This window comes from Mesocricetus auratus, unplaced genomic scaffold (assembly GCF_017639785.1).
Source record: "Mesocricetus auratus isolate SY011 unplaced genomic scaffold, BCM_Maur_2.0 Super-Scaffold_100015, whole genome shotgun sequence".
In the NCBI taxonomy this organism is placed as follows: domain Eukaryota; kingdom Metazoa; phylum Chordata; class Mammalia; order Rodentia; family Cricetidae; genus Mesocricetus; species Mesocricetus auratus.
The window spans coordinates 61,162,723-61,190,468 of record NW_024429198.1 but is presented as its reverse complement, the minus strand read 5'-3'; the positions used below and the strand labels follow the sequence as shown (position 1 = coordinate 61,190,468).

The 27,746-nt window shown below is 44.8% G+C and overlaps 1 protein-coding gene and 1 long non-coding RNA gene across 6 annotated transcripts in view; one reads left to right on the top strand and one right to left on the bottom strand.

The window, feature by feature from the left end:
• The window catches only part of Sap130 (Sin3A associated protein 130), a 55,928-nt gene that overhangs the window by 12,613 nt on the left and 15,569 nt on the right, over window positions 1-27,746 (bottom strand). For 4 of the 5 annotated variants that reach the window (XM_021234691.2, XM_013124812.3, XM_013124799.3 and 1 more), the window contains exons 7-16: window positions 27,527-27,651; window positions 24,843-24,990; window positions 24,601-24,691; window positions 24,311-24,415; window positions 23,071-23,212; window positions 20,082-20,203; window positions 16,398-16,700; window positions 14,862-15,039; window positions 10,071-10,175; window positions 2,875-3,233 (exon numbers count right to left, since the gene is read on the bottom strand). In XM_021234691.2, coding sequence (XP_021090350.1) covers window positions 2,875-3,233; window positions 10,071-10,175; window positions 14,862-15,039; window positions 16,398-16,700; window positions 20,082-20,203; window positions 23,071-23,212; window positions 24,311-24,415; window positions 24,601-24,691; window positions 24,843-24,990; window positions 27,527-27,651 — 1,678 coding nt within the window. The remainder of the gene's footprint in view (window positions 1-2,874; window positions 3,234-10,070; window positions 10,176-14,861; window positions 15,040-16,397; window positions 16,701-20,081; window positions 20,204-23,070; window positions 23,213-24,310; window positions 24,416-24,600; window positions 24,692-24,842; window positions 24,991-27,526; window positions 27,652-27,746) is intronic. The other variant, XM_005065314.4, reaches the window with a different exon arrangement.
• Window positions 406-3,982, top strand: LOC121144373. Its single transcript, XR_005881728.1, has 2 exons — window positions 406-1,612; window positions 2,541-3,982. It is a non-coding gene; the product is annotated as an uncharacterized LOC121144373 (long non-coding RNA).

Genomic DNA, 27,746 nt, shown 5'->3' with positions numbered 1-27,746 from the left:
CCATTTTGGTTTATGTATGTGTCTCCTTATAAAAAACTAAGTTCACTCTTCTGCAATTACATTCTTTGTGATAAAATGAGCTACCTGATGTAAAAACAATCTGTCAGTCAGGCAGCAGTGGCACACGCCTTTAATCCCAGAACTCTGTGAGTTCGAGGCCAGCCTTGTCTACAGAATGAGTGAGTTCCAAGACAACAACAACAACAAAAAAAAAAAATCTGTCAAACTAATTTCAACTTTGTAAAAGTACACTATACAAGGACCAGGAGAGTGAGGTTCCCAACTTCTTGATGAATTATATTTACATTTTAAAATTTAGTTTGGGGGCTGGAGAGATGGCTGTTCTTCCAGAGGACCGGGTTTAATTTCCAGCACCCACATGGCGGGTCACAGTTTTCTGTGTAACTGCAGCTCCAGGGGACCCAATCCCCTTACACAGACATATACACAGGCAAACCACCAAGGCACATAAATAAAATAAATCATTAAAAAAATAAAAGTTTACTTTGGTACCAGTTACTGAAAGTTTCAATTCAGCATAAGGCTCAAAATTTTAACAGGGATAAATTACCCTAGTTTACAAAAACCTAATCTTGTGAGATTTACTAATTTATCATAAACTGTTGGAAAAAAAAAAAGGAATGAAGGCATCCTTTATATATATTGTTGAAGTTTAGCCTAAAGCAGGCAACTCAAAACAAGTTTAAGAGTAAACCTGAAGTTTGCTAAATATAATATTCAAAATCAGGTATATTAAAAATGGTTATGGAGAGTTCAATGCTTGAGTAGAATGGGTTAAATTTACAATCCCCTGCATGGCAGGGCATCTGTAGGCTCAAGTGGCGCTGCTTCCCTTGGATGGGACCCTGTCTCCATCAGAATAAACTGCACGCTAGCCTTACTGAATGAAGACTGGGAAGTAAGACTTGCCAGAGTATGTTTATAAGTTGTAGGCCAGCCCAGGAAAGGCTCCTTATCCACAAAGGGGATGAACTACTATGGTCTCACACGGCAGTGACGGAGTCTCTAGACCAGTGCAGGGCCCTGAGAGTCTGCCCGCACATCCCTAACGTATCAAGCAAAAAGGAGGCAAGCAGCAATCACCTTGCACTGCTGTCTCTGAACCGCCACTAGAGGGGGCTGTGGACAGGGGAGCCTTGTACCTGAGCTGCCACCTGACTAGGGGACCCGTACTCTAGTTCAACTGGCTTTCCATTCTCTTCTTAGCAAGACTAACGCCAGGGCCAAGAAGTCAACACGTGACTGTGTAAGGAGGCCCCAGAGGAGTTTTAAGGAATCTAAGAAAGGCTCTGCTACAGGGCGTCAGCAGTACGGATATTCATTTAAACACGAAGTTGCAGGTGTCATCCCGTGGGCCCACCACACCCAGGTTCTGCCTGAGGAGTAAGAACCTGGGGTATAAAGGTGTCCCGTCACCTCCCTCCCCCCTGGCAATCTCTCAGGGTCATGATGGGCAACCAGCTTTTCAGGCTGCCGCCGCCGCACTGGCCACTCTTCCAGAGGACCTGGAACTCAATTCCCAGCACCCACATGGCAGCTCACAACTGTTCCAGAGGATCTGATGCCCCCTCTTGGCCTCTGAGGGCACCAGGTAAGCACACGGAGCAAAGACACACACACAGAGACACACACATACACACAGACACAGACAGACACACACACACACACACATACAGAGACACAGACACACACAGACACAGACAGACACAGACACACACACATACACAGACACACACACACACACACATACAGAGACACAGACACACACAGACACAGACAGACACAGACACACACACATACACAGACACACACACATACAGAGACACAGACACACACACGCACACACATACAGAGACACAGACACACACAGACACACACACACATACAGAGACACAGACACACACACACACACACACAGACACACAGACACAGACACACACACACACACACACACACAAAATGTCCATACTCTAAAGATGGAGGAGACACAAAGTGATAGACTCTCACAAACTGAAAATTGAGTTCACAGGAAGAGGAACGGGATAGCAAACAATTTTAAGGTTTTACTAATCGTGTTTTTTTGTGAAGAGAGTATTTTGAAAATCTCAAGTCTCATCACATCATGAAACAACCAAACCGTGTAGGGAATATATTATAAATTAACAGTATTTAGGTAGGATCACTTCAAAATCATTTTAAATAATATTTTCTCAATTATCACAAGGAAGCTACATTGAAACACATTGGGATATTTATTCTATGATTATAGCTCAGAATTAAAATTGCAAAAGAGCAGCCGGGCTGGGTGGTGCACACCTTTAGTCCCAGTACTCGGAAGGCAGAGGCAGGCGGATCTCTGTGAGTTCCAGGCCAGCCTGGTCTACAGAGTGAGTTCCAGACCAGTCAGAGCTATAACACAGAGAAACCTTGTCTCAAAAAGCCAAAAACAAAAACCGAAAAACCAAAAATAAATAAAAAAAAATTTACCAAAGAGCAGCAAAATGCCTTTAATTTTCAAGGGGTCTGTGAGCTGGATGAATGAGGAAAGCCGAATCTGACGACCCAGCTTGGTCCCTGGCTCCACATGGTGAAGAGAACTGATGCCCACAAGCTGTCCTGATGTTTACGACTGCTATAGGACACGTGTGCCACACACATGCATGTGAAAGTAAGTCACAGAAAGACTATCTTTTCAAAAGTAGTCTTTCTTTCCTAGAAATGAAGGAAAGACAGGCTGGCAGGCCACACTGGAAAGTTCCAGAATGGCCTTGGCACCTGGGATGGGCTTCCTGACTGACAGTCACAGTGAGAACCAGGAAGGGACTGCTAACAGTGGTCTGTGAATGAACTTACTGGAAACAGGCCTCGTGATGTCCATGGGTTCTGCTTCTTCTTTGACTTTGACCTCGGAAACAGGAGGCCCCAGAACTGCGGAAAGGCTGCCAGCCACAGGTGTTGATGTCGTGGGTGCAGCGGCAATGGTGGTGATGGGTGGAGTGACGGGGACGGCTCCAGGAATGCTAGAAAGAGCGATGGCTGGCTGGGATGGAGGGCTGGCTGCGGCAATCATGCTTGGAATGGCTGGTGGAGGCTGCTGGGAAGTTGGAGGGACTGCAATGGTAGGCTGCTCGGCAGTCTGGTTGGATATGGTCTCCAAGGACACAGTGACTGGAGTGGCCATGGACACATGTACTTCGGATTTAGGTTTGGCACTGAAACACAAAAGAGAGCATTGTGTAGCAATTGAGACAAAACTGTCTTTCCTTGAAACACCTCGAAGGAGGGTGTTACTTCTTGTAATACAGCACACACAACTGATACTCTACTGTTCATCTTTACGTTAACTTAGAAAGAATAGAGATCTTCACCTGTGGTATCGGGAATTGAATCTAGGGCTGTAAGCAGGCTAAGTATGTGTTTTAGCTCAGAATTCTCCAGCTCAGAATTCAGGGTTTGTTTGTTTTTCAAGACAGGGTTTTTCGGTGTAGCCCTGGCACTCACTCCGTAGACCAGGCTGGTGTCAAACTCAGAGATCCCCCTGCCTCTGCCTCCAGAATGCTGGGATTAGAGGCGTGCCCCAGTTCCACCTGTTCAGAATTCACGTTTTTGAAATAGCTTATGTTATAAGGCTGGGAATACAGATGCCAGATATGTTGAAGGCCCTAGGTTCAATCAATCCCCAACACCAGAAAAACAAGCAGAAACAAGCAACATTTTCCATTCTGTTAAGCTTTTATACAAAGTAATTCAATACTTAGAAACAATGAACATTCAAAAAGAAATCACTTGGAATCACATCCTGTGCAAGGACTATGAGATTTTAAAATGGACGCTGCTGTTGCACGGTTTTTTTTCTTCTTTGAGACAGGATCTCGATTATGTATTTCTACCTGGCCTTAAACTTAAGAGATGTTCCTGTCTCTGCTTCCCAAGTACTGGGATTAAAGGTGTGTGCCACCAACGCCTGACTATGTACTGACTGTTAAAAATGATTTATTTATATGTGTGTGTTTGTGTGTGTGTATGTATGTATGCATGTGTGTGTGTGTGTGCCCATGTCCCCTAAGTCTGTGCACATGTATGCAAGTACCTGCAGAGGCCAGAAGAGGGCACTGAACCCCTCACAGATGGCATTATGGGTAGCTGTGAGTCACCTAACCTGGGTGCTGGGAATTGAACTTGGGTAGTCTCCAAGAGCAGCAAGTGCTTTTGACCAAGCTCTCATATGAATTTTCTTATATGCCAATTTTTTTAAAGAAGAAATTCTGCAAATGGCGAAGTTCCAAAAGACATAAAAGACAAGAGACCTCGAGGTCCTAGGATCATCCAAAAGTTATAAAAGACAAGAGAACTTGAGGCCCTAGGATCAATCATTAGTTGCAGATAAACTCCAAAGTGTGTATCCTGCTGGCCACTGTTGTACCGGTTTGTAATCAAAGCACTACTGAGGCTTAGGTAGGAAAACTGTGAGTTCAAGGTTAGCCTGGGCTACACAGCGAGATGGTACTTTATCATGAGGAAAAAACAAGGAGGCGCGGAGATGACTCAGGTATACAGCGCTGACTGTTCAAGTGTGAGATCTGAATTCAGATCTCAGCTCAGATGCAGCTGGCTGCAGGAACCTGTCACCTCAGTGCTCCTACGGCGAGATGGGAGGTAGAGATAGGAGAACCTGGAGCCTCCTGAGTCCCCTGACATGGCATACATGGGGACAAGGACGAAATCCTGTGTCAAACACAGTAGAAGTCAAAGACAGGCTGCCTCTAACATTCATGTACGCGTGCCTTCATACACATAACTATGTATGTATACATACACACATGTATATCCTAACCTCTCAATTTTATAACAATTTAACCGCAGAGCGATTTCTTTAAAATTGTACATGTATGGGTGTTCTGCCTGCATGTCTGTCTGTGTTCCATGCACATGCTTGGTGCCCCTGGAACTGGAGGTTCAGACAGTTGTGACCTACAATGTGGGTGCTGGGATGTTTGGGACTATAGGTTCACTCCTAATCCAGTCACAAAACAAAGGGAAAAACAACAACAAAAAACAGCTATACAACAGAGCCGGGTGGTGGCAGCGCACACCTTTAAGCCCAGCACTCAGGAGGCAGAGACAGGTGGATCTCTGTGAGTTCCAAACCAGTCTGGTCTACAAGAGGGAGTTTCAGGACAGCCTCCAAAGCCACAAAGAAACCCTGTCTTGGAAAACCAAAAACAAACAAACAAAAAAGCCCCCCAAACCCAACAACAACAAAAACCTGATATCCATATTACTTTTAAAAAACTATGTACTCTAGACAATGAAAAAAATGTGGTAAAAATAGGGAAAAAGGCTGGGCGTTGGTGGTGCACGCCTTTAATCCCAGCACTCGGGAGGCAGAGGCAGGCGGATCTCTATAAGTTCGAGGCCAGGCTGGACTGACAGCCTCCAAAACAATACAGAGAAACCCTGTCTCGTAAAAACCAAAAAAAAAAAAAAAAAAAAAAAAAAAAAAGGGGGAAAAGTCTGGAGAGATAGCTTAGTTAGACCACTCTTAACTCTTAAAGAGTTGCTCTTAAAGAGGATCTGGGTTCTGTTCTCAGCACCCACAAGATAGCTCATAACTGTCTATAATTACAGTTCTAGGGGATGTGACCCTCCTCTTTTGGCCTCCAAATGTACAAGGCACATATATGATATACATGCATACATGAAGACAAACATACACATAAACCATAAGAAAACAAATATATTTCATGTAAAACTAATATCTGGTTTGGTGTGTAGTTCACAGCAGAGCAACTGCTACCATTAAAAGGTGTGGGACTCAGTTTGTAACACAGGAAACACACACACACTCACGCAGGCGCACAAACACACACACACACACGCACACGCACGCACGCACACGCACACACACACGCGCGCGCGCGCACGCGCGCACACGTCTTGTTTTGAGACCAAGTGTTACCAGTGTGACTTGTGGCCTAGAACTCACTATGTAGATCAGGTGGGCCTCAAACTCACAACAGAGACCCGCCTCTTCCTAAGTGCTGGCTAACGAGGAGCGGCACCACGCCTGCTTGGAAGACTTTCTCTACCGTCACAGGCTTTTACGTCTACCATCCTCCTTTGGTGGCCTCCTTTCACCCTTGCTCTCTTACAACAAAAAGCACAGTAGCCAAAATGCCGGATTTGCTCATTATTCCTCTTGTGTATGGTGCTGGGGGATTACACACAGGACCTCACACATGCTAGTCTAGTGCTCAGCCCCTAACTATGGTCCCAGAGTTAGCGCAACCTTTAAAACATTAGGTTTTCCTAGCTTTCATGAGGCCTTTGGCACAGTCCCCAGCATAATTTACAAAGTAGAAATAACAAAGTCAAATCATGCAGCCCCCATGCTTTAATGTACCAAGGGATTTCTATTTCACCTAGAAAAAAAGATCAAAGGCCTTGAAATGATTTTTAAAGATTTAATTCTGTGTGTGTGCCTGTGTGAATTTAATTTGCATCAAGTGTGTGTGTGTGTTCATGGAGGCCAGAAGGCGTCCATCCGATCCTTTGGAATCGAGAGTTACAGGTGGTTGTGAGCCCCCTGATGTGGGTGCTAAGGACTGAGCTCCGAGCTACTGTCACAGCACACTCTCCTAGTCAGGTGGCCATGTCTCCAGTCCCTTGTATTTTTCTGAGATAGCATTTTACTAGACAGCTCTCGCTAGCCTAGAACCTGGGCAAGTCTCCTCAGAGATGGACTGCAGGCACGAGCTACCATGCCCAGCTCTAAAGTACAATGTGCAACTCTCCCTCTTACACCAGGCTGCTGTCTCCCTTGACGTTCCTAGGATCTGGGCAGTGTTCACCTTGCATGACATCATGCGTGCGAGCATGCGCATGAGCAAACGTGCACACGGGAGCCGGGCGTCGACTTTAGGAGAGGAGTCTCTCACAGAGCCTGGAGCCCACTGATGTGGCTCACAGCGCAAGCCCTAGGAATCTTCCTGTCTCTGTCTCCCCAGTACCACAACTCTCAGCTTCCATGTGGATATTGGGGATTGAACTCAGGTATTCATGCTTGTGTGACAAGCATTATACTGACTGACCTGTCTCCCAAACACTTGTTTTTTTTCTTTCCGAGACAGGGTTTTTTCTGTGTCGCCCTGGCTGTCCAGGAGCTTGGTCTGTAAACTGGGCTGGCCTTGAACTCACAAAAATCCACCTGCCTCTGACTCCTGAGAGCTGGGATTAAAGGTGTGTATTACCACCTGGCCCAAAACTCTCTTCAATAGCTGAAAATCACTCTGTACAGCTTCACCTTGCACGGTAGACATTTTTACACCCGCACAGAGGCCCACAGTGACAACTGTTGGTGTCCCTCTGCCGGGCCTGGTCTTTCTTCCTCCTGATACACTCAACACCAGTGAGCATATATGCATATATGTTTTCTTATTTAAAATCTCTGCTCTAAAAATCTTTCTGTAAATCACTACCCATTCGTTTTACCACTTTTATCTCCATTTTTTACACTGGTGTTTTTTGGTGGTAAAACTCTCCACATGTGAAAGAAATAAGGTTCAGGGAATGTAAAAATATCTACTTTAGTTAGTAGACTATGTCTCCACATCCTAAAATGATACTTGATACAAGACATCTATAAATTTTCTTCCTAAATGAAGTTTAAGAAACATATCTAAATACAGAATTATGCCAAGTTATTATTAAACAAAAAATATAGAATACCCAACAGTTTAACCAGATAACTTTGGTTTTAAAAGTCTATTAAACTGCTGGGCCACGGTGGTGCATACCTTTAATTCTAGCACTCAGGAGGCAGAGGCCTGTAGATCTTTGTGAGTTTGAGGCCAGCCTGATCTACAGATCCAGTTCCAGGTTAGCTGTGCAGAGAAACCCTGTCTTGAAAACCAAACAAACCTACAAAAGCTCTGTGTAAGGTAGTGGGTATGTGCACCAGTCCTTGGGAGGCGCTGGTAGGAGGACCACTTGGCCCCATGCATCGGATACAAGCCTGGGAAACATAAGACCCCAGTTCAAAGCCAACTTACCCACGTGCATAAACAGAAAGGGCATGGACGTGCGTGCTGTCCATCACCATCGCTGTGGGGAGCGGGCCTGGAGAAGCAGGTGGGGAGCAGGATTCTGACTTTATACTTTAAATACGCACACTTTTCTTTTTCAAATTGTAATTAATTTAAACCTTAGCTTTGAAAAGATTTGTCTGCTTTTCATTTGTGTGTGTGTGTGTCAGTTTCCCAGGAGCTGGAGTTATAGACGTGTGTAAGCACTTTCCCAGGAGCTGGAGTTATAGACGTGTGTAAGCACTTTCCCAGGAGCTGGAGTTATAGACGTGTGTAAGCACTTTCCCAGGAGCTGGAGTTATAGACGTGTGTAAGCAGCTGATGTGGGTGCGAAGCTGCTGAGCCAAGTTTCCAGAAGCTGTTTTCAAATCTCGATTTACTGTTATGTGGGGGAGAGGGGACCGCGCGTACACATGTGAAATCAGAGGACAACTTGCAGGACCAATCCTCTCCCTACTGTGTGGGCCATCAGGCTTGACAGGCCGTCTTTACTCACTCAGCCTCCTCACGACCCTGCCTTTTGGATTTTGGTTTTTCAAGGCAGGGTTCTCTGTAGCTTTGGAGCTTGTCCTAGAACTCGATTTATAGATCAAGTTGGGACTGAACTCACAGAGATCAGTCTGTCTCTGCTTCCCAAGTGCTGGGATTAAAGATGTGTGCCACCACTGCCCTGTGACCCTACCTTTTTATCTTTAAAGTTTTAACTTTTGGGACTAGAGAGGTAGTTCAGAAGTTAAGAGCACTGGCCGTTTTCAAGAGGACCTGAGTTCAATTCCCAGCAATGACATGGTGGCTCACAGGCATTGATGAGATCTGGTGCCCTCTCTGGCCTGTAGGGATATATGCAGGCAGAACATACATAATAAATAAATGCAGGCAGTATTCATAATAAATACATCTTAAGAAAAATTCAACTTCTGAGGGATTTTGGGGTCAAACTCAGGGCTTCATTTATATCAGGCAAGCGTTCAACTATTAAGCCGCACCCCCCAGCACAAAAGACACGCCCCTCACCCCCACAATACAGACTATGTTGACTAGATTGGTCTAAAACTCATGAACATAAACGATTCTCTAACTACTTGATTTTTCTCATATTTTAAATATTTTTATCTTGCCTGATTATTTTTTCCCAATATTTTAACATTACTTTTGGAATTACGGTACAGTAGGGATTCTCCTGTCTCATCTTGAGTGCTGGGATTAAAGACATGCATCACCACTGCACAGTGTGACACCTTTCTTAATTATTTTTACTTAAAAATGTTTTATTCATTTCTGTGCACATGAATATTTGCCAGCACGTATGTAAATGTACCACACGACTGAAAGTGTCCTAAGAGGCCAGAGGAGGGCACTGGATCCCGTAGAACTGCAGTTACAGACAGTTGTGAGCTACCTTGTGGGTGCTGGGAATTGAACCTGGGTCCCCTGGAAGCACAGCCAGTGCTCTTAACTCTGGGCCATCTCTCCAGCCACAGCCCCCTTCAGGGATCGTCTGCCTCTGTCACCTAGCATCCAGCGCCTGGCTTTTACGCGGCTGCTGCTGAGGGTCAGAAGTCAGGTGTTAAAGTTAGTGAGGCAGGCAGCTTACAGTCATCTCTCCCGTCCCATGATGCCATAAAACAAAGAAACAACTGGGTGTTTATTAGGAGCCAGACTCTGTGTTATGGGTTTTAAGCATCTGATTTAAATACACTAGAATGCACTAGGATGCTATACGGTACATGCTAGCTGTTAGGAGTGTTTTCATTCTATAAATATCACTACTGGTAATTGTTGGGATTGATTGACAAGGAGCCCAGGTCATGAAGCTGGAAAAGTCATTATGGAAAGAGGTACCAAACCCCCCCCAAAACCAAAAAAAAAAAAAAAAAAAAAAAAAACCATTGGAAGTTGGCTGTATTAAACTTGCTACACAATGATACATAATTTAAAAAAGAGTGATATAATACATGCGCTCACCCTGCAGGTCTAGGTGACCCGGATGCACTCCGCATAGAGCTTTCTACTCGAGGACTAGCCACATCAGGAGGCTGTGGGGGGAGGAGAGTTTTCCGAACTGCCATTCTGAAAGAAATGAGACAAACCCAGAAAATAGCAGTGCAAGATACATACATTTGCCAGGCACATCTGCTAAAAATAAAAATATTTAATGACAAGGCTTTTTTAGTTGTTTCTTCGTTTATATTTGAGACAAGATTTCTATGCCACCCTGCCTGGTCTGGGAATCACTATGTAGACCAGGTTGGCCTCAGATTTGCTTAGATCCCCTTCTTTGTCCTCCTGAATGCCGGGGTTACATGTGTACATCATTATACCCATCAAGTAGTGTTTTTTCTCTTCTCTTGATAGAATCTTGCTATGCAGTTCAGGCTGGCCTTGAACTCTGGATTCTTCTGTCTTAACCTTCTGAGGAGAGTGGTGACAGATGCGTGTCACCACACCAGGCTTAAACGGCTTTGTAACAAACGCACCAGGTTCCCTGCCACCCCTGTTCACTTCCTGCTGTAAACTCCAAGGGACGAGCACATCATCACTGTAAGCTGTTTCTAGCATGTGACACCTTCTTTCTATCTCTTGTTATCATCAAAACCCACTTCAGGGTGTTCACCATCATTATACACTGAGAGGGATGACAGCAAAATTTTGGAAGCCCAGTGATAAGAAGTGACCGGAAGAACCAGAGAGCTACTGTGCTTGCTGTAACACAGAGGACACGTAGGGTTCTGGGTTGAGAACATGTCCTGGCTTTAGTGGGATGGATGCCAGAAGTGACCTCAATGTATTCAGTTGAAAACCGTGGTGGGACCATGCCGGATGAGAATGGACTTGAGAAAGAACCGTTAGAATTAAGGTGTATCATTTCCAGTGCCCATACAGCGGATTACCAACATCTCACTAAGGGCAACCACTAGCCATCCTGACTCCAATGAGACTCATCATCTCCTTATAACGCACTCATCCCAGAAGATGCAATACACATAAAAAATGAGCCTAATAAAAGTTATCACATTGTGTTTGCATACACGGATGTAGCATGGTGTGTGTGTAATGTCACAGGACGGTGCGATGGTGTGTGTGTGTAATGTCACAGGACGGTGTGTGTGTAATGTCACAGGACGGTGTGACAGTGTGTGTGTGTGTAATGTCACAGGACGGTGTGACAGTGTGTGTGTGTGTGTGTGTAATGTCACAGGACGGTGTGTGTGTAATGTCACAGGACGGTGTGTGTGTAATGTCACAGGACGGTGTGTGTGTAATGTCATAGGACGGTGTGTGTGTAATGTCACAGGACGGTGTGACAGTGTGTGTGTGTAATGTCATAGGACGGTGTGTGTGTAATGTCACAGGGCGGTGTACAGACCGGCGCACAGCTTCTGTCTAGCATGTATAAGGAAGGGCCTGCGTTCAGTCCCCAGCACCAAAACACCCCCCCAAAAAAAACCCTCAGAATCAGTATCTACACTTTTATTCCCCTAGAAAACCAAAATGGACGATGCAAGAGTGAGGAAGAGGCCTGCACAGCTCTGTTGAGTAAGCAGTAAAGGAGGGTGAGCAGGACAGAGAGGAGACACAGCAGGCACTGAGACGGGCAGGTAATAGTGGACTAGCTGCAGCAGTCACAGTGAAAGTGAGAGCAGTGTGGGCTGGGAAGAGGGCTCAGGGGTCGGAGCACTAAGCACAAAGTGTGAGGACCTGCTTGGGTCGTCAGGATCTCTCTGATCTACTCTGGTCATGTGCACCACCACCCGCGCTCAGGCTCACAACCCCACAAGGTCCTCACGGTGGCCAGCAGGGCGTGCCTTCCTACACTGGAAAGCACCCAGGCCCCTACCCAACTGCACTCTTGCTGAGCTCGCCCTCTAATTTCAGAAAATGGAGTGCCTGAGAGCATACCCTGCTAGATGTGGGCGCATGCTACCTGCCACGGCAGGAGAGTCGGGAGCTGGGCCAGCCAGGGCGGGCATGTAAAAAGAGACAAAGGCCACAGAGATCTCAGCGGGTACAGCAAAGCACTTCCTGTACCAGCCCGACAGCCCAAGATGCCTGAAACCTTTGTAAAGCCCTGAATGCTGTGGTGTGTCTCTGGTAATTCAGTACTCCACAGTGGGAGGTGGAGACAGGAGAATCATCTGGTAACTCAGAGTCCCTGGAGTACGGGACAAAGCAACAGAGACAAAAGTCCCTGCTCAAGACATGTGCTCAGACACACACCATGTTCTCCTCGCTTTTCTGAAGCTATCAGATAGCTTTCCGTCTTTGCTTATTTGAATCTCATTTGTCCTAGCTAGCTGTTGCACATTTTGTGGGCGTGTTAATCAGGCTTTTCTACCGTATACTGTTAAACGCCTGTCTTTCTACAGTGGCATGATCATGACCGAGTGTGGGTTTTCTGTGCATGGGGGAAGGGCTCCTGTCCTGAGACCTTTCCCTCAGGCTGGAGGCAGTGTGCTCGCCTTACAAGAACAGGCCCCATTTCTAAGCCCGATGTCTTCTCGTCCCCTCCCAAACCACACGGCTTCAATGAGAACGCTCGCTTCTCAACTTTGTGCAGATCTCTGGTCACCTCCCAGCCAAGGCTGTGACTATGATCGCTGCTTTTCTCTTCAGGGGTTGCTGCAGCTGCGGCCTCTCCTGTTTTCACCAGCCCGTGCATGTCTTAAACATGTACTTTTACATTTACTCATTTTACTTAGTGTGCATGACTGTCTTGCCTGCAGGTTTGTAGAGCACTATAAATTCCTAATATCCAAGGATATCAGAAGGTATCAGACCTTCTCTCTGGAACTACAGAAACCAGTAGCCTGTCAGTCACTGTGTTAGTGCTGAACTGAACCTGTGACCTCTCCAAGAGCCACCGTGCTCTGAACTGCTGAGCCGTCTCTCCAGGCAACTAGCAGTCTTTTTCTAAAACAAACTACTAAGGTCTTCATGACTTTTAAGAGACATCTGTATGCGCATGATCACTGTATCCTGCAAAGCCTATCATCTTTGAATTATGTGCCTGTGTGTGTGGGGGGTGATGTGCACGTAACTGCAGGTGCCCATGGAGACCGGTGTCAGGGCCCGGGGCTGGAAGGACAGGCAGTGTGGACTGTCAGCATGGGCGCTGGGAGCCAAACCCAGAAGAGCAGTGAGTGTGTGCTGTTTTCTTCCTTCTTGGTTTTTGAGACAGGATTTTTCTGTGTAGTGCGAGCTGTCCTGGAACTCACTTTGTAGACCAGGTTGGCCTTGAACTCAGACATGTGCCTGCCCCTGCCTCCCACATGCTGGAATTAAAGGCATGGGGCCCCACTGCTCAGTGAGTGTGCACTCTTAACTGCTGAGTCATCTATCTCCCTAGCTGGCTTCTGTTTGGGGTTATTTTACCATGGCCTAACTAAGCTTTTAAAAAGAACGTCTTTACAAAGTATTCATAATAAGTAAAGATAGTAACTCTGTTCTACACAAAGGACTACACATCTCCAAGTTCTGCTTTGGTCAAATTTACACTGTTGGAAACCTAAAAGACCTGCATTGACCCTTATTCTCGGCTGAGCTGGACACTCTGCTCTGCAAACAGGAGTGCTCTCATTCCACTGCATTCAACAGCACAAGGCTTCCCTACACTAGAGCACACAAAAACACTGTCCTGCCACTAAAACCAAGTCTTAATATGCTTGAGAAACTGCCTGCCCCTAGCAACACTTCATGTTTGGTGAGAACAAAACAAAACAACAAAGTCCACATTAAGAAAATCCAAGACACTCCCAAAGACTTAATTATAAGATTAATCAGCAGTTCCAGGATGAGACTTTGAGGCTTTGTGCCTTTTTTTTTTTTTGGTCTTTTTGTCAACTTGGCAAAAGTCAGTCATTTAGGAAGAGGAAGCCTCAACTGAGAAAACCCTGCCATACACAATGCTGACCCGCAGGTGAGTCTGACACGGGAGAGAGGGCCCAGGGCAGGAGATCCTGGGCTGTGTAAGAGCAGGCTGAGAGCCATGAGAGCCAGTCAGAAGCTCTCCATGGCCCCTGCTTCAGTTCCTGCCTCCAGGGTTCCTGCCTTGTACTCCTGACTTCCTTCACGACAGACTGTGATGTGTGAGCCAAAGAGATCCTTTCCTCCCCAGGCTGCTTCCGGTGATGGTCTTTACCACAGCCATGCAGGCAAACCAAGACTCCCAAAGCACACAGTATGCAATGCACCTTGAAACTGTCACCACTGATTGGGAGAGTCTTAATACCAGAGTCTGAGTGGGATGCAGCTCACTGAGCCATCCTGTGTTAATTTTGGGGGGCTGGAGAGATGGCTCAGTGGTTAAGAACACTAGCTGGTCTTCTAGAGGTCCCAGCAACTGCATGGTGGCTCACAACCATCTGTAATGAGATCTGGAGCCCTCTCCTGGTCTGCAGGAATACATGCAGACAGAACACCGTGTACACTATAAACAAATACATTTAGCTAAAAAATTAAGTGCATGAGTGTTTTGCCTGCACATGTTTACGTGTACCACATGCATGCGTGGCGTCAAGAAGAGGGCATCGGATCCCTGGAACTGTGGTCACAGATGACTATGTAGTGAATGCTATGTGGGTGCAATGGGAACCAATCCCAGGTCCTCTTCAAGAGCACTAAGACCTTGTGACTGCTGAGTCATCTCTCTAGACCCCGGGGGAAAATCTAAGTGTAACAGAGGTAAAATTATGTTGTTATCTGCATTGGATGTAAGAATCTACTCTTTATGCCAAGTACACTTCTGAGTCTACTTACCCATCCGTGGTAGGTTTCTTCCGTAGTATGCTTGGCCGGGGAGACGAGCCCTGGGCTGGCGTGTTGGTGCTAGCACTCTGACTGTGAGTCTGTACCACGGTTGTTGCTGCTGGAGCAGCACTGAATGGATTGCTAATAGGGTTGGCTACAATTGTAGCGCCATCTGCCAACACCACTGCTGAAAGAGAAATGAGGACAAGAGAAACAGGAACTTTACTGAAATGCCGTAAGACATACACAGAACACTTGGACCCCTGGCATTAGGTATTCAGGTTAGGAGATAACAGGAGCTAGACATGTGGCTCAGTTATATGGTATGTGTCCAACACATTCCATTTGAAGGCTTGGGTCTGAGCCCTACAAAACTCTGGTCCTCAAAAGGTAAGAAACAGAAGAAACAGCACAAGGCTCACTTGCCTACAAGACAACATTGGGAAAAGCAAGTCTACCAATACAGATTATAAAACTATTTATCTTTAAAAGAAATAGATTTTTTACATTATGTGTATGGATGTTTCGCTGGCAGGTATGACTGCTTCCGTATCCCAAGTGCTGGTTTTATGGGTATGCGGTACTACACTGGTGGTTTTTTTTTTTTTTTTGCTAATCATATTTTAAGCACAACAAATCATCCCATTTTGTGTAATGATAATTCTACTAGTATTTTTGTTGTGAACATTAGCAATATTACGGCGGCACTGAGATTTGACTACTTTACTCACAACTCTGACGAAAGGGAAAGGAATGAGAACACTAGAAGGTAACTGAGTTTTTATAGACTCTTCTACCTACGTGCTAGTGAAGATTAGGATATCCACACGCTGTGTCTAAGATTCATCTGTTTTCATTTTATGTGTCGGTGTGTACAGGTGTCTGCCTGCAGGTATGTCTGGCACTGTGTGTGTTACTGGAGGAGGCCGAGAGAGGGCGTGGGATCCCCTGGGACTGGAGTTACAGAGCTGTTAGTTGCTATACAGGTGCTGGCTATCAAACCTGGGTCCTCTGGATGCACGAGCAGTGCTCATAATTTCTGAGCCACTTCTGGAGCCCCACACACGCTTATTCTTATTTATTTATCTGAGACACGGTCTCAGTATGTAGCCCTGGCTGACCTCCAACTCAGAGATCCACCTGCCTCTGGCGCCCGAGTGCTGGGACTAAAGGTGTGCACCACCTCTCCGGGCTCCCATGCAGTATTTTCATGTGAAGCTATAGGTAAATTCTAAGTAGCATATCTTACAAAGGTGAAACTAAACACTGGAAAAATTATCTGAGGCCACAGAGTCTGAAAGATTGAAACCCAGGTGCACTTTTTTTTTCATGCTGGGAGATGAAGTTTATTTATGCATTTGTTTTAAAACTTGCTTATTTCTCTTGTGTGTGCACGTCCAGGGACAGTTTTGACTTGGGTCTCTTTCCACTATGTGAGTATTGAGGCTTCATCCATCCCAGGTGGTGTGGCTGGCTTTGTGATTAGCACCTGTATCTGCTGAACCATCCTGCCCCCACCCCCCTTCCCTAAAGAGTTAAATTTACCTGAGGTCTTTCCTTCGGGCTGTGGCTGCTGATTACCCATTGTTGCTGGCTGAAGCCCCTGCGTGTTAATCGGGGCTGCTGAGTGGATTCCTTGCGTGCCGATGGGTGCTGGCTGGATCCCTGATGTCCCGATGGGGGCTGGCTGGATCCCTTGTGTACTGATGGGTGCTGGCTGGATCCCCTGGATATGTCGGGCATGTGACGCGTCCACTGTCATCAGCTGCATGGGGTTCAAGTGTACTGTAGATGCCACCCCAACGCCAGTCTGAGCTGTGATGGTGGAGTTTGGGGCCTGAGCTGAAACTGAAAATGACGTAGAAGACCCGCTTTAGTTAAGGCTCTACGCACAGAGATAACAGCAAATTGGACACGGTTTTCACCATGTCAGGATTAAACCCTTGTTTTCAGACACAAAGCATAAAGCTCGGCGGTGGTGGCGCATGCCTTTAATTCCAGTGCTCTGGAGGCAGAGGCAGGCGGATCTCTGAGTTTGAGGCCAGCCTGATCTACAAAGTGAGCTCCTGGACAGCCAGGACTTTTACCCTGAGAAGCCCTGTCTTGAAAAAGAAAAAAACAAAATACAGGGCATTTTTTACCTAGCATGTACAAGGTTCAGGGTTCAACCCTCAGCTGCTACTGTACTTGTATGGACTAGGAATTGTTTTTTTTTCATATAGTGCCTAGTTGACAATCTTTCTGCAAATTATCAGGGATACAATAAAGTAAGAAAGTTTATAATCCTATAACACCTATATTCCTAGTCATCAGGAGGATGAGGCAGGAGGATTACTGTGAGTTCTAGGTGAGCCAGAGTTAACAGAGTGAATACTAGGCCATCCTGAGCTACAGTTTAATAATCTATTTTAAAAAAGAAATTAATCTATCAAATTACATATATTAGACAATAGTGCTAAAAAATAAACTTCTGAAATAACCCATGGGTAGCAGGTCAAGAGTCTTTGCTTTAAATGATAGAACCATTATCCAAGGCACTTCTAAAATAGATAGTTGATACAAATTTCCAACACTTGTACCTATTGGACAGTAGACTGACTCCCTTGCCCTACAACACAAATCTAATCTACTAAAACCCCAAATAAAAGCATAATTCCTTATCATTTGAGGAAAGAGAATAAATAAAAGATTATTCTTGGGTTTAAGGATGTTTTTCAATAATAGAGCACTTATCTAGCATATATAAGGCTGTGTGTTAGATTCTTAGCAACACATACATATGTATGCAGGCATAATCTGAATTAAAAGTAATTTAAGAAATGAATTTCAATCACTCGTGTCTTTGTGTAGGTATGTGCACATGTGTGTGGGTGCCCTTGGAAGCCAGGAGTACTGGATGCCCTGGAGATGGAAGCATGGGTAGATGTGAGTTGCCTGCCTGGCGTGGCTCGGGAATCAAATGTGGGTCCTCTGTAAGAGCAACACACTTGTAACCATGGAGCTATTGCTCCAGTCCCCCAAGGTAATCCTTATGGGTTATCAGAATAACCAAGAAAGGGTTCCAGGCTATTAAATATGTTAGAGTGCTTGAAATCTCAAACCAGCACTGTTCAAACAGGAATATAAAATTATATACAATTTTTAGTTTTCCAGTAGCAACTTTTTTTTAAATAAAGAAATGGGGGCTGGAGAGATGGTCCAGTGGTTGAGATTATATACGGCTCTCGAAGAAAACCTGAGCTTGGTTCCCTGCATCCATGAGATCTGGCTCACAATCACAAGCAACTGCAGCCCCAGGGGATCTGACTCGATGCCTTGATCTGTATATGCCACCCCCACATTAAGGAAATAAATTAAAAAGTAAGTAAACAGGGGGCTGGGGAGCCATGCTTGGTGACTCAAAACCATGTCTAACTGAAGCTTTAGAAGAGCCAGGGCCAGCTTCTGGCCTCCATGGGTACCTGTACTCACACACACATAACGCCTACACTCGGACACACACAGTTAAACAGACATTAAAGGACACCATCTCAGAATGACAAAACAAACAGACCAGAAACCCGCTCTGATGGCCCACGCCAGAATTCTCTACACTGCATGGCAGCCCAAAACACAGAGATCTTGTTTCAATAATAGGGGTGATGAGATGGTGCAGCAGTTAGGGCACCTGCTCCCCAAAACACACACGGTAGAAGAATCTACGCCAGTTACTCTCTGACCCACCCCTACTCTGGGCACATGCATACGTGTGCATGAGTGTCATGGGGAGCACGTCAGGGTTGAAGGACAACGTGTGGGTTAAGTTCTTGCCCACCCTATGTAGATCCTGGGAATTGAACTCAGGTCATGAAACTTGGCACAGGTTCCCTTACCCACTGGGCCATCTCACCCGCCCGGGCTCTTAGATATCTCAATCTGGCCTCAAACTTGCTATGTGGTGGAAGATGACCCTGAATTTTTGATTCCCCATGCCCCTCTTCAGTGCTGGGAATATTGGCATTGATCACCAAGCTAAGTTTATGCTGCTGTGGTCAAAACGAGAGCTTCATGTATGTTGGGCAAATGCTCTACTGACAGAGCCACATCCTTAGCCCTGAATTTTGGACTGGGTCATGCGAAGTCACTCAGGTAGGCCTACGAGTTGCTATGTGACCCAGGCTAACCCTGAACTGTGACCCTCCTCCCTGTTTCCTGAGTGCTGGCTTATGTAATAATAACCTACACCTGGCTCACTCTGCACAAGGGTTCCTGAGGTCCAGGGAAAAGTGTCATATAAATGCAAAGCTAGGAATCTTGGCTAGCTCTGCAGTTAAGAGTGTTTCCTGCTCTATCAGACTCATGCGCAGCACCTTACAAATGCTGGTGACTCCAGCTTCAAGGTTCTCACACACCTGAGTTCTCTGAATACCCACACACATGTGCACAAAGACATTAAGTAAAACAAACCTTAGCGGAAAAAAGTTTTTTTCTGGATTAGCTGAAAAGATCAGTATTTACAGTATTTACAAATCAAGTTTGCGAGTTAAACATACAAAGACTAAAATAAAAACACAAAGGAGGGCTGGAGAGACGGCTCAGAGGTTAAGAGCACTGGCTCAATTCCCAGCACCCACATGGCAGCTCACAATTGTCTGTAACTCCAGCTCTAGAGGACCTGACATCTTCATAGAGACATTCATGCAGGCAAAACACCAATGCACACCAGGCGTTTGTGGTGCACGACTTTAATCCCAGTACTCGGGAGGCAGAGGCAGGCAGATCTCTGTGAGTTCAAGGCCAGCCTGGTCTACAGGGCGAGTTCCAGGACAACCTCCAAAACAAGACAGAGAAACCCTGTCTCGAAAAACCAAAACCAACAACAACAACAACAAAAAACACCAATGCACATAAAAATAAATAAACTTAAAAAAAAAGGAAACAAATCAGCAAAATTCCCATAGAATTCATCACTATTCATAGGAATTACAATACCATTTTAAGGCAGAGCAAAATTTACTAGCATGATTACTTTCAGTGTAGGATAAAACCATTCAAATACTATAAATATGTAACATCCCTTTCACAGATCATAAAAATGGTGATTAAAGCGCTTTTCAAGTCTTATGTGTTGGTCTTATCTCAATCTGGAGAGAACTGGAATAATTTTATCTCTAACTGAAAACTCTGATCAATTTCCTTCTCATTGCCGACAACAATGACATGTAAATCTTGTTAAAGTGGCGCTCATACCTGGGTACTGCCGGATAGTGGACACAGAACTGGTGATCGGGGTGTAGGTGTGTGCCGCCAGTGGGTATGCAGAGGGTGGGTAAGTTGGCAAAAAGTACTGGAACTGAACAGGAACCGAAGGCCTAGAAATGCAGCAGATCATACAAGCAAAGCGGTCATTTTCCTCCATTCTAATGGTCTGTACCCGGATCTTCCTGCCATCTTCACACCATCACACCATCCCTAAACTGTCCCAACCTTACAGAGGACACAATGTAAAGACAAGTAAATGATTACTCAGTACCCATGTCAATGTTAAGAAACAGTATCTTATGGATGACTTTTAAAAGCATTTACGAGACAGATAATTACCAAAACAAATGACAAAACCCCAGGAGACGGGAAGTTTGACAAGACCCTAGTTAACATAGCAAGATCTCATCTCTAACCAATCAACCAACAAACTTACTCAGTATCCAGAATTAGTTCCTCTCCTGATTAGTTCCACTTGAAACTGTTTATATTGCAAAATGTAATCAAATAAGCATAAGCAAATTCATTTATAGAAAATCAGACACAAGAAATATGAAATGAGGTTTACTTTGTTTTTCAAACTTAATATTGTCTTGATACCAAAAGTGGACAGAGAAAGTATGAGAAAAGATGACAACAAATCTTATTCTTTATAATTAAGACCAAAAAAAAAAACTACATAAAACTGAAGTAAGCAGTGTCAAGTCCACCACAGAAAGGAAAGAATGATTCAAAGACAAAATTTACTCACTTTTTACATATTTAAAAACCCAAGGAAAGTAACCATTTGAAGCGATTTAAAACATTTCTAAAAACATAAAAACAAAATAAAACCCCACTGGTATACCCTTCATGAAATAAAGGGTTAAAATAGGAACAGAAATTTTGCTCATTATACTGAAGATAGTATAGAACTAAATTCACTGAAGAACCCCCTTTGAGGCAGGAATAAGACAGGGCACTCACCATCTGTGCTAGCACTGTGTTTCAGTTTTATTATTATTATTATTATTTACTTCACGTGTATGGAATTTTGTCTGCATGTATGTATGCATACCATGTGCACTGAGTTCCCTGGAGAACAGAAGAGGGTCTTGGATCTCCTGGAACTGGAGTTACAGATGGTTGTGAGCTGCCATATGAGTGCTGGGAACTGAACCCAGATCTTCTAGGAGAACAGCGGCCCCTAACTGCTGAGTCATCCCGCTAACATTAGCTCTAGCTACTCTATAAAGTAACTGAAAAGATACTGCCTATGTACAACAAGCAAACAACTGTCCTGCCTATTTGCAGATGGAATGTAAGTATTTACATTAGAAATCCAAGAGAATGTACAAACTTTTAGAGCTTAGCATTCAGCTAGGTAGACAGACATAAAAGCAATATATAAAATAAAACCGCCAGTATTCCTCAGAGATTTACACTGTGGGGAATGGAATACGAATATGGAGTGGGTTGGAGTGGAAGTATCAGCATGTTTTCAACATTTCCGTTTACAGGGCACTCATTTCAGATCTTGCTCTGTTACAAAAGCAGAGAACAACCACCACCTACAGCAAAGCCAAGCTAACGCTGAGAGGCAGGCTTCCCAAGGACTCAAAGACCCTCCGCAAAGAGCAGATTCCTGGGCTCAATGGATATACATTGTAGCAGAAAATAAAGGAAAGGACACAGCTCAAAGGAGATGGTGAAACTCAGACATGGCCTTAAGAGTCTCCCAAAGAAGGACCGCAAAAAAAAAAAAAAAAAAAAAAAAGACAATACAACCAAATCCCTAATTCCTAGGCTCAGGCTGACTAAAAGCCAACCAAACAAAGCTCAAATAAATAATTGCTGTATGTAGGAAAGCTTCTTCTTCACTTCAGAAAGTCAACTACAAAGTACAGGAGAAGGAACAGAAAAGTCATTACTTTGCAAATATAACTCAGCTATGAATTACAAAAATACTGCAAAGAATGAGAATTATTCATAGTCTCAAAGTATGACTATTATTATATATTGACACAGGGTTTCACTGTGTTGCCCTGGCTGTCCTGGAGCTCACTTTGTAGACCAAGCTGGTCTCAAACTGAGATATCCAAGAGCTTGGTTAGAGGCGTGTACCACACTGGCAGTCCTGGTATTCCACACAGGCTCTGAAGCATCTTGCTCATTGAGTTCACGGTTTTCTTGTAGTACACTGACTCTGCACACCCATATCTGAATAAAGTTCCTTAAACAACAATAAAACCAAAGTATTTCCTCATCTTGTTCACAAAAGAAAAAAGGACTGATGGGGGCTGGAGAGATGGGTCAGAGGTTAAGAGCACTGGCTGCTCTTCCAGAGGACCTGAGTTCAATTCCCAGCAACCACATGGTGGCTCACAACCATCCGTAATGAGATCTGGTGCCCTCTTCTGGCTGCAGGGATACATGCAGACAGAACACTGTATACATAATAAATAATTCTTAAAAAAAATAAAAAGAACTGATGAACAGCAGCACCTTCATTAACAAATTAATGTTAACGTAACCAATCACAGGACTAATAACCAGCATTTACTCTCTTATGGTGAGATCATATAACTCCAAGAATTTATAACCTCAATCTAATTGTGAAGAAACAGTATGACAAAACCAAATTGCTATTATACAAAATAACTGGCCTATCAATTCTTTGAAAATGTAGAAAGGATGGAAAGCTACAAAAATCCTTTCAGTTATCCATAATTGCTTACAAGAATGCATTGTTTTTAGGAGGAACAAAAATAAGTACTTATGAATAAAGGTTATGATCCTGCAATGTATACAAAAACAAAAACAAAACAACCAAACCCAGAAATAAAACAGAACCCAACAAAACAAAGAAATGGTCACTAGGAGAATACTCAGCACTAGGATAAAAGCTTAATAAAAATAGGACATTCTCATATTACTAAAATAGAAATCATACGGTATATTATTTTCAGAGGGAAAAAACTGAAAAGCAAATAATGACCTGTTGTCGTTGCGGGTTTCCATGGCCACGGGGTTTGGAGAGGCCCGATGACCAGAAATGGGAATCAGGCTGCTTCTCTCTGAAGGGTAATCAGGCTGGATCCGAGGAGAAGTGTGTGTGATCTGCTGGGGTACCACCTTAGCTACGGACAGTAAAGCATCGATTCCATTACTATTCACTGGCAAGCCAAGAAGGCTAGCCGCGTTCTTAAAATGCCAACAGTTTATTGTTATTATTGTGTGTAAGGGAGGGGGAGGGAGAGATGGGGAGACAGGGCCTGGGCATCATTTGTTCCTCACCACCATTGATTACCATATCCAGCTCCAAGTGGTCAGTCAGCCCTGAGACCGTGGACACACAGGTAACGTTATATTGACAGAGCAGACTGCATGTGTGTGTGTGTGTGTGTGTGTGTGTGTATGTGTACATAGGTAACGTTACATTGACAGAGCAGACTGTGTGTGTGTGTGCGTGTGTGCGTGTGTGCGTGTGTACATAGGTAACGTTACAGTGACAGAGCAGACTGTGTGTGTGTGTGTGTACATAGGTAACGTTATATTGATAGAGCAGATTGTGTGTGTGTGTGTGCGCGCACACAGAATTATTAAAGAAAAAGAGGCCATGAATTTCAAAGAGAGTAGGGGGTTATGCATGGGAGGGGCTTGAAGTAGGAAAGGGAAGGATAAAATGATGCAATTTTAATTTCAAAACAAAAAAATTATTAAAAGGCAACAGATGATGCAGAAGCAAGCTAAACGAGTTATGATATTGCAGAAAAGGAAGGACTAATTTGTGATCAGTGATTTCAATAAAGTCAATTAGAATAAAAAATAAAATAAAAATAATTCTGGAGGGTGGGAAATGGTTCAGCTGGTAAAGGACTTGCTGTACATCATGAGGACCTGAGCTTAGAGCTTCAGAAGCCATGTAAGAAGTTGGGCCCAGCACTGTGTGCTTGTAATTCCAGCACTGGAAAGAGGCAAAGTCCTGGGGTTCACTGGCCAATTAGCCTAGCCGAGTTAGAGGGCTCCAGGTTCAGTGATGGACCCTGTCTTAAAACAGTGAGGTGGTACTCACATACATTAAACACCCCCCCCCAATTAAACAGATAAAAGTCAGATTCAGAGTTGCCTTTAAAATCAACAACATGAAAACAATCCCATCCCCTTTGATATGAAGGCCTGGTCATACAGGCTGAAAATTGCCCGCAGGCTCCTGTGTGCAAACGTACACCACTTACCAACTGGGATGTTTGAGGTGGTCACAGCAGTCGCGTGGGATGAATGGGAGGGCATTGTCATAGTAACAATCGTACTCGTGGGAGCTTGTGTGTGCGACACAGACCCTGCAGAGGGTAAGAAGAAAATCCTTAACAGTAGTCGCTCTCTACATTACAGGCTCTTACAACCCTGGGAAAGCCCTCGGGGGAAGGTTCCACTTTTTCCCGGAAGGTGAAACATGAAAAATGAAAACGACTCACCGCTCCTGCCTGCTTTTTGTCTGGCACAAAGAGCAGGGTCACTGACTTACCAGCCGTGGTTGCTGAAGGAAGGGTGTTGGTTGCCAAAATAGGTGCTACTGTAGCTGCAGCCACTGGTGTGCCGGTACTAAAGATGGTTTTCTGTGAGGGGACCCATAACACAGTCACACATAACACTTCTGTGTACCCAGTCTAAAAATGATAACCGACTTCCCACTGCCAGGCCCTTTAATACGTGGGCACGATTCTAGTTTATCCCAAAGGATCCCCGGTGGCTCTTCACCGTTTTTACCTGAGCCATCGTATGGAGCTGCTGTTTCGGCGTCCCTAAGGCAGGATGAGAAGGCAGTGTGATTCTCGTCGTCACATCTCGAGACTGCGCAGGACGCTGAATACTGATGGCTGCCGACGGTGGGTGCTGGATGGATAAAGTGGGGCGACTGTGGGGAGAGGGGGGCTGTGACCTGCATGTTCTCCACAGAACTTTCCCACAGTTCTGAGGAGTTCACAACTAAAACAATACTCAGTCCTCAACTACACCGATGAAATAAACGGCTCTGGGGCTTCTCTCTATGGCTGCCATCTTGCTTCAATAAATACCAAAAACTGGATAATTAGTTCTTAGTCCATGATGCAGTTTACACTTTCAACCACCCTGTCACACACACAGTTACTTGTGTATGGAGGCACACACGCCACAGAGCATGCGTGGAGATCAGAGGACAACATGAAGGAGCTGTTTCTTCCTTCTTCCACGTGGGTTCTGGGACTGAGCTAAAGTTATCGGCTAGAGGAGAGCAACTTCACCTGAGCACCCCCACCTCCATGCTGAGGAAGGAACCTAGGGGTCTTGAGTATGCTGGGCAAGGGCTCTACCAACACTTGTATCTGAGGTCCTCGCTCACTTGAGACAGGGTCTACTCTGTAACCCAGACTGGCCTTGAACTTGAGATCTCTGCCTTCTAAGTTTAGAGGTACTCTATGACACTTAGTGATATCTGAGTGAACACGCTTATAACAACTACATTTCACTGTGGAAAAATTCAAAGACAGTGAAGTTCTTACATTACGTATTTTTGACAAGTTTCTTAAGGAGAGATTCCAGATAACTATGACTGGTCTGTGCAGACACTTCAAGCACTGACCTTTCCCCTAGTTTTATAACATCTGTATTGGTGGAAGAACCTTACTCAAATAAAAACTTGCAGTTACGACCAACAAAGGAACGGGATTAAACACAGCCTGCAGGTCAGATTCACTGGTAGCAACCTACTGAAATTGTGACAACAGCAAAAGACAAGGGGGCATATGGAAGCCCAGTGGGGTGTGCCATATAATTTTATGCCTCAAGAGTTGAGGTGCAATATTCACAGGGATGTTTTGTGCTCAGGAGCTCCAGAGCAGCCTGTGAAACGTATTAAGACTCCCTTTCAAAAACAAAGGAACAAACAAGCATATTAGGAGACGATGCAGCTAATGGAAAATAAAACATTTACTCTATGCCAGCACTTGGGAGAAAGAGGCAGGTGGATCTCAGTGAATCTGAGGCCAGTCTGGAGTCTGTTTCAGAACAACCAGGTATATGTCTAGAGACTCTGTCTCACAGACAGACAGACAGACAGACACTCACTTTGCTGATTTAGGGGTGGAAAGCATGGTACACAGTTAAGACAGTTTGTTATTTTTCCTTTGTGTGTATTGTATTTTTAATACAGAATGCTTCACAAGTTTGCATGCTGTCCTAATCTTCTCTGTACTGTTCCAACTTTAGTACACGAGCTACAGAAGCAAGCCTGTGTATGCATGTTGGGATTAACGGTGTGTGCCACTGCTAGGTAACTTTCACGGTGACCCCAACCATAAAACTGTTTTCATTACTACTGTAATTTTGCTAACGAGCATGTCTCAGTTTGCAAGACCACCGGAAATGTTTTCTGGTGGTCAGGACCCACAGGCTGAGAAGCACTATTTTAACACACAGGTAGGATTTGCTTGTCTGAATTGTTGTTCAGAAACCACGCCACACCAAAGGACAGCCTTGTAGATCTGTTCCTCCCCATTACCGTCTGCTCTCAGCAAATCAACCCTAACCCTTCGTACTTGAAATTCACATGGTTCCAAGAGCACGAGAGGCAGCCAGGAAGCATCCACTCTCCCCAGCCATCGCTGACCGCCCCGTGTCCTTCCCGTTCCTCTTTTCCTTTCTTTTCTATGATTCCATCTGATTTTACTTTTTTCCTGGAGGGCATTTTTCAGTGCTTAAAGAGTGGAGCACTACCAGCAGGTCGACACTGGCACTTGACTGTTCAGACTGTGAGCCTCACAAAACTGATCCCGAGTCAGATGCTGATGGAGCACCCCTTTAATCCCTGCAGAGGCAGGCGGATCTCTGTGAGTTCAAGGCCAGCCTGGTCTACAGACAGTCAGAGCTACACAGAGAAACCCTGTTTCTAAAAAGAAAAGATTGAGAGAGGAGAGAGAGAGAGAGAGAGAGAGAGAGAGAGAGAGAGAGAGAGAGAGAGAGAGAGAGAGAGAGAGAGAGAGAGAGCACATATGTGCGCTGCAGAAGACCAGAAGGGGCACTAGGCTCTGGAGAGATGGAGTTAAGAGGTGGTTGTGAACTGTCCAATGTGGGTACTGGGAACTAAACCCAGGTCTTCTGAAGCACAACAAGCACTCACTCACTCATTCATTCATTAGAAGCACAACAAGCATTCGCTCATTCATTTGCAACAAGTACTCTTAACTGCTGAACTATCTCTCTGGCACCTTAAATACTTTTTGTTAGGATTTATTACCAGTGTTTGGTTTCTGCTCTTATTTTATATACCTATATATGCAGGGCCATGTGGAAACTTCTTGGATGAAAAAGTTTAAGGAGCCCTGATCTAGAGTGCAATTTAAAAAAGCATTTTAACTACAGAGTTAATGAGGAAGCAAGGCAAAAGAAGCGGGGAAACAGGACAGCCCGGGTACCTTAGTGCTGAGTCAGCAGCGTGCGCTGCCGTGGTCGTGATGACGGGAGACTGAGCTCTGGTGGCTGACACTGTTGCTACCACAGTAGGAGGGATCGTACTGGAGGTGGTCACGGGTGGACGGGACTGTAGCAGACAGGAAAAATACTTTCAATTAAAGCAAAAAGCAAAATAACACCAAGCCAAACACTAAAACTCAATTTTGAAATGTAGGCCTCCAG